Source organism: Camelina sativa, chromosome 7, assembly GCF_000633955.1.
Source record: "Camelina sativa cultivar DH55 chromosome 7, Cs, whole genome shotgun sequence".
NCBI lineage: Eukaryota > Viridiplantae > Streptophyta > Magnoliopsida > Brassicales > Brassicaceae > Camelina > Camelina sativa.
In genome coordinates, this window is record NC_025691.1 from 6,636,661 (window position 1) to 6,642,008 (window position 5,348).

A 5,348-nucleotide genomic window follows, 5' to 3' on the forward strand; every position below is an offset into this window, starting at 1 on the left:
ATGGGAGCGAGATCAAGGTATAAAGAACCGGTTCAGTCAAGCCGAGGAGCGAGCGCGTTACGAGGAGTTGATCCGAAGAGATTACGTCACGGAAGGCTCTGGAGAGTAGAGATAGCCTCGGGTAATGACATCTCCTGACGAGTGCGACGGTACTTTCGATGAGTATCACTGGGATGTGTCGACGAAGCGGAGCAAGATTCTGATCTACTTCTTGATCGTCTTCTTCTTTCGGTTCTTTGTCTTGATTCGCTTCTTCTTCTTCTTCTTGCGGGTTCTTTGATGGATCTCCGCCATTAGAGCCGTCGTCGGAAGTTTCAGAGATCAAAGCCATCGCCGCCGTGTGAGTGTGACCAAGTCTTTGAGTTAGTTATGAGATGTTTAACTGAAAGTGTGACCAAGTAGACTTTGAAAGAGCTGTGACGTTTGTTTTAGACCTGTGGTACTCTATTATAAAAGGAACGAAGACCCTAACGACGTCGTATAGACGATTGTAAAATGAGGCCTAAATACGCCGTCTAAGCGATATTCAAATTAGGGCCTTATAAGGCCCAAACAAAAGTACAGTAACTGAAGGACTTGAATTATTTTGTTTATTTATCCTTAAAAAGGACCAAAAAAAAAAAAATAGGAAGTGGGAAGAAATTAGAAAAAAAATGGAGAAAAAATCGAGTATTTACAACTGAGCGATGAGGTAGAAGAAGACGGCGGTGAGGCACAGCGGCTGCTGGAAGAAGAGTTTTCACGGAAAGGAAAAAGCTTCTACGAGGTTTTTAGTCTCAGAGGAATCCGAGTCAACCGGGTCGACCCGGGTTTCATTTCCTGCTCTTTCAAGGTCCCTCTTCGTTTGACGGTTCGTCTCTCTCTGTCTCATTTTAGGAATACCTTCCTAAAACTTAAAACGGCGGTATTGATCACTTTTTAAGTTTTGATAATGGCAGGGTCGGGACGGGAATCTAGCTAATGGTGCGATTGCAAATCTTGTGGATGAAGTTGGTGGAGCGCTTGTACAAGTCGTAAGCTTACCTTTGTGTGTTTCTGTGGACATGTCTATTGCATTCCTTTCTCAAGCTAAGCTCGGTGTAAGTCTGTCTTCTCGTCTTCTTCTTTTTTTCAGTCTTTCAGTCTGTCTGTTGTGTGATTTATTGAATAGTCAGAAATATGATTCTGAAATGCAAATATATTTTTCAGGAGGAGTTGGAGATAACGTCGAGATTGTTAGGCCAGAGAGGAGGTTATACAGGAACACTTGTTGTAGTGAGAAACCAGAGGACCGGAGAGATTATAGCAGAAGGTCGACATTCTCTCTTTGGCAGACAAGCTAGTAAGCTCTGAGGTCGAATCTTTCTTTTGGCATTCTTTGTTTGGCACCTTCAAGTGTTTCACTGTTATGTGTTATGTCTGTTTTCAATGATAGGGTTATGGTCAGCTAAATTTGATTAGGGATCTGTTAGGATGCCGTTTTCTTCTTTCTGGTTGTGTAAACTTAATCATTTGTAGGGATAGCTTATAAATATAATACCGAACCACCATTCACAGTCAGTAAACTTGATAGTTATGGTGGTGAAAATTGTAATCTGTCTCATCAATCCATTTACATTCGGTAAACTTGATACTTATGGATCCTCTGTGGCATTTTTGTTTTCTTCGGCTATATATTTTCATGTGTCTTGTATAAAAGGTGATTTTGTCTTTACTATATAAACCATAATTTCATAATATTGCTCATATAGTCATATATATGATAGCAGATTAGGTTTCGTTAAATCTGATTGTGATTACTTAATTCCTAAAGAATGATATATGTCACAAAACAGAAAGAAGTAGAAACTAGTTAAACCAAAGTTGCATTCCAACAAGTCTCGTAAGAATCAGTAGAAAGAGAAAGAGTGGCCAACTCTACACAAGGCCTATTCTGTTAAAAGTGATCACATTCTTGCACGAAGGTTAAGAAGGAAGACGAATTACTCTTTAAGGTGTCAGATAAAACAGCTTCTGCACCCCTTTTTGCTTCATATTTGCTCTCATATCAACAAGCTGGTAGCTAAAAACAGTAGATGTAATAAAAGACCCTTCTTCACCTGCAAATCCATGAAAGCCGAATAAGACTTGGGCTTACAGAAAATGTCATAAAATCATTGTCAATATAGTCCATGCACATCCAAAGAGAAACCTACCTTCAACTGCAAGAAACCATCCCATAGATCATCAAACCGTAACAGAGCAACAAAGATCAAAAGAAGGCGAGGTCCCGGAGATAAGCACAATCGCCTTTGAATCGACCTTCCCCCAAATCTCNACCATAATTTCATAATATTGCTCATATAGTCATATATATGATAGCAGATTAGGTTTCGTTAAATCTGATTGTGATTACTTAATTCCTAAAGAATGATATATGTCACAAAACAGAAAGAAGTAGAAACTAGTTAAACCAAAGTTGCATTCCAACAAGTCTCGTAAGAATCAGTAGAAAGAGAAAGAGTGGCCAACTCTACACAAGGCCTATTCTGTTAAAAGTGATCACATTCTTGCACGAAGGTTAAGAAGGAAGACGAATTACTCTTTAAGGTGTCAGATAAAACAGCTTCTGCACCCCTTTTTGCTTCATATTTGCTCTCATATCAACAAGCTGGTAGCTAAAAACAGTAGATGTAATAAAAGACCCTTCTTCACCTGCAAATCCATGAAAGCCGAATAAGACTTGGGCTTACAGAAAATGTCATAAAATCATTGTCAATATAGTCCATGCACATCCAAAGAGAAACCTACCTTCAACTGCAAGAAACCATCCCATAGATCATCAAACCGTAACAGAGCAACAAAGATCAAAAGAAGGCGAGGTCCCGGAGATAAGCACAATCGCCTTTGAATCGACCTTCCCCCAAATCTCACCTCCTTCACGTCGTTCTAACGTGATCTCTATGCACCAAGTATCATTATACGTGGTTTTTTAAGTGGCCAAAACCATCAGCTTCCCACCCACATTCGCCATTTTACACACAGAGTATCTGAGGTAAGGCAAACCTCCGATGACATAGATCTTTCTGTCAATGACTCCGGCAGCTGCACGGTAGCGAGCCCTATGCATACTTGGGAGATGGTCCCACGTGTGGAATCTACAGTCGAGGACAAACACAGTCGATACAGGTTGATTCAACCCGGTCAAACCACCGATCACATACATATTGTATCCGATTGTGACCACAGAAGATCCAGGATACATAGGAGGAAGTGAAGGGACCTCGCTCAAGCTTTCTGAGATGTTTAAGTTGAGAATGTGCCAAAATCACGATTATAACTAGCCAATAGGAAATACCAAATCAAGAAACTGCGGGAAGAAAATGAAAGCCAGTAGTTTGGTAACCCATAGTAACGGTCTTTAATGTTCTGCTGGGACAACTCTCCTGAAGGTATGGACACTCAGCAGCTCTTGTACACTCTCCCCTGATGAAGAAACTACAAACATGTGCTCGGTTCCTTTTGTAGTATGGCGTTGTTCTTTGAAGCATACGAATGGTATCATTAGATCGAATCTTCCCAAAAGAAGACTCGTAATCTAGTTCAGCTCTCTCGTCTGCATAGAAGAAAGTAAGATCATTTCAATAAAGCCACTATAAAATCAAGCTTTTCAACAGGATCTCATAACTGTAGTATTGCCACATTTCAAACCAAATCAAGACTCAGAAGAAAACTATTCATCAGATTCCAAGCTTGGACATAGATAGAGGCAACCATACCTTTCGATAATGCTCTTCAGCGAAAAACTCCCGGTTCACAGCACTCTTTGGGATAGAATCATGAGTACTAATGTTGAGCGCCGTGTCTCTGACCTGAACCGGAAGACCATACTCAGTTTATCCAAGAGACAAACTTGAGATACATGCTTCAGCTTGCAGCATGTCTAACAAACTTCAGTCTTCTTGAACCTCTCATCCCGCCCAGGTCGCCACCTAAACACCGTGAAAGGTCGGGTACAGATCTTGCATTCCTAATCAAACATGAATCACATATCAATACCAAAAACATACAGTCATAAGTATCATAACATCATCATTCTCTGCAATCAAATTTGGGGTCTTAACATAATTTACAGATATCATCAATTCTAAGTAACCAAAGATTTAGACTTTTCCCCGAAATTTCCTAAACCCTAAAATCAGAAATCACTAAAACTGCAGCTCCAACACTCAAAATCAACAGCTCCAACAACGAGTAGGAACAAAACAATGGATGAAGAAGAAAAAAGGAGAGATTGGAAGTTGAAGAGTTTTACCATTCGAACGTAAAGGATTGTCACCGAGACAAGACTCGCATATGATTGATTGGGAAATCAGAACGTTCCCCATCCATCAGCCTCATTCATGATCTCTCAGTATTCTCTCTTTCTCAACCTTCCTGAATTTGATTTCGTCAGTCTCTCTCTCGAACACGACGAAGATGACTGACTGACTGGGAAACGAACAGAGGGAATCAAACCAACAACAAGTGGATACGTAAACCGAATTAAACCACAATTAAATTTAAAACAAATCAATAAACCGGAAATAACCGACCAATTATAAAAAAGAAAGGCTTTATAAAGTGGTGGTGGTGTATAGAAATAGCGATTGCCGTCTTAATCACTTCTCTTCTCAGTCCTCATCAAATCACCTCTCTCTGGCTCTCTCTCTCTCTACCGATCCAATTTTTACTTAAACGTTTGCTTCATTCTCTGCAGGATTCGTTTAGTTTACTATTTCGACTAGGGTTTCGTTTCGTTTCTATTGTTAGATCTTCTCTTCTAACCCCTTAACCAATCGCTCGTTGTTGTTGTTTCTCTTTTGTGATTTTTTTGTATAATGGGTTCCTCCTCCAAAGAAAACGTAAGTTTTGTTAAAAAAATTAGGGTTTTCGATTTTTTTTGGGCTTTGTTCTGTTCTTCGGGATTTTAGGGTTTCGAACTTGCCTTGCTTTAATGTCTTCGGGATTTAGGGTTTTGAACTTGCGTTGCTTTAATATCAATTGTTTTCGTGTTTTGATTATCAATTTCGTGTTTTGTGGCTTTGTTCTGTTCTTCAGGATTTAGGGTTTCAATTGATTGATTTCGTGTTTTGATTATCAATTTCGTGTTTTGATGATGAATTGAATTGGACTGATTGATTTTGTTTTTTATGTGTGCAGCTTGACAGATTCATTCCGAATAGATCAGCCATGGATTTTGACTTTGCCTACTCGCAGCTTATGGAAAAACCACCAAACAGGAACGATGATCATCAGGCAACAAAGGTAAGCTCACCATCGAGAGAAGCTTATAAGAAACGATTAGCTGAGGCCATGAATCTCAATCGCACTCGTATTCTTGCTTTTAG

At 39.7% G+C, this 5,348-nt stretch overlaps 2 protein-coding genes, 1 long non-coding RNA gene and 1 pseudogene across 3 annotated transcripts in view; 2 read left to right on the forward strand and 2 right to left on the reverse strand.

Moving 5' to 3' along the window:
- LOC104704384 (putative F-box/kelch-repeat protein At2g29800) overlaps positions 1–331 on the reverse strand; it is a 2,255-nt gene extending 1,924 nt beyond the window's left edge. Inside the window, exon 1 of the mRNA XM_010420485.1 lies at positions 263–331. Within this exon, the coding sequence (XP_010418787.1) occupies positions 263–331 (69 nt within the window). The remainder of the gene's footprint in view (positions 1–262) is intronic.
- LOC104704385 (acyl-coenzyme A thioesterase 13-like) lies at positions 496–1,622 on the forward strand. The gene is made up of 4 exons (XM_010420486.2): positions 496–513; positions 647–850; positions 939–1,079; positions 1,189–1,622. Exons 1-4 carry the CDS (start codon positions 496–498, stop codon positions 1,330–1,332), a joined length of 507 nt encoding a protein of 168 aa, XP_010418788.1. The 3' UTR covers positions 1,333–1,622.
- On the reverse strand, positions 2,409–4,436 carry LOC104700540. The gene is made up of 4 exons (XR_753601.2): positions 4,274–4,436; positions 3,738–3,988; positions 2,770–3,574; positions 2,409–2,673 (listed from the first exon to the last, which is right to left on the reverse strand). It is a non-coding gene; the product is annotated as an uncharacterized LOC104700540 (long non-coding RNA).
- LOC104700538 overlaps positions 4,609–5,348 on the forward strand; it is a 2,946-nt pseudogene continuing 2,206 nt past the window's right edge.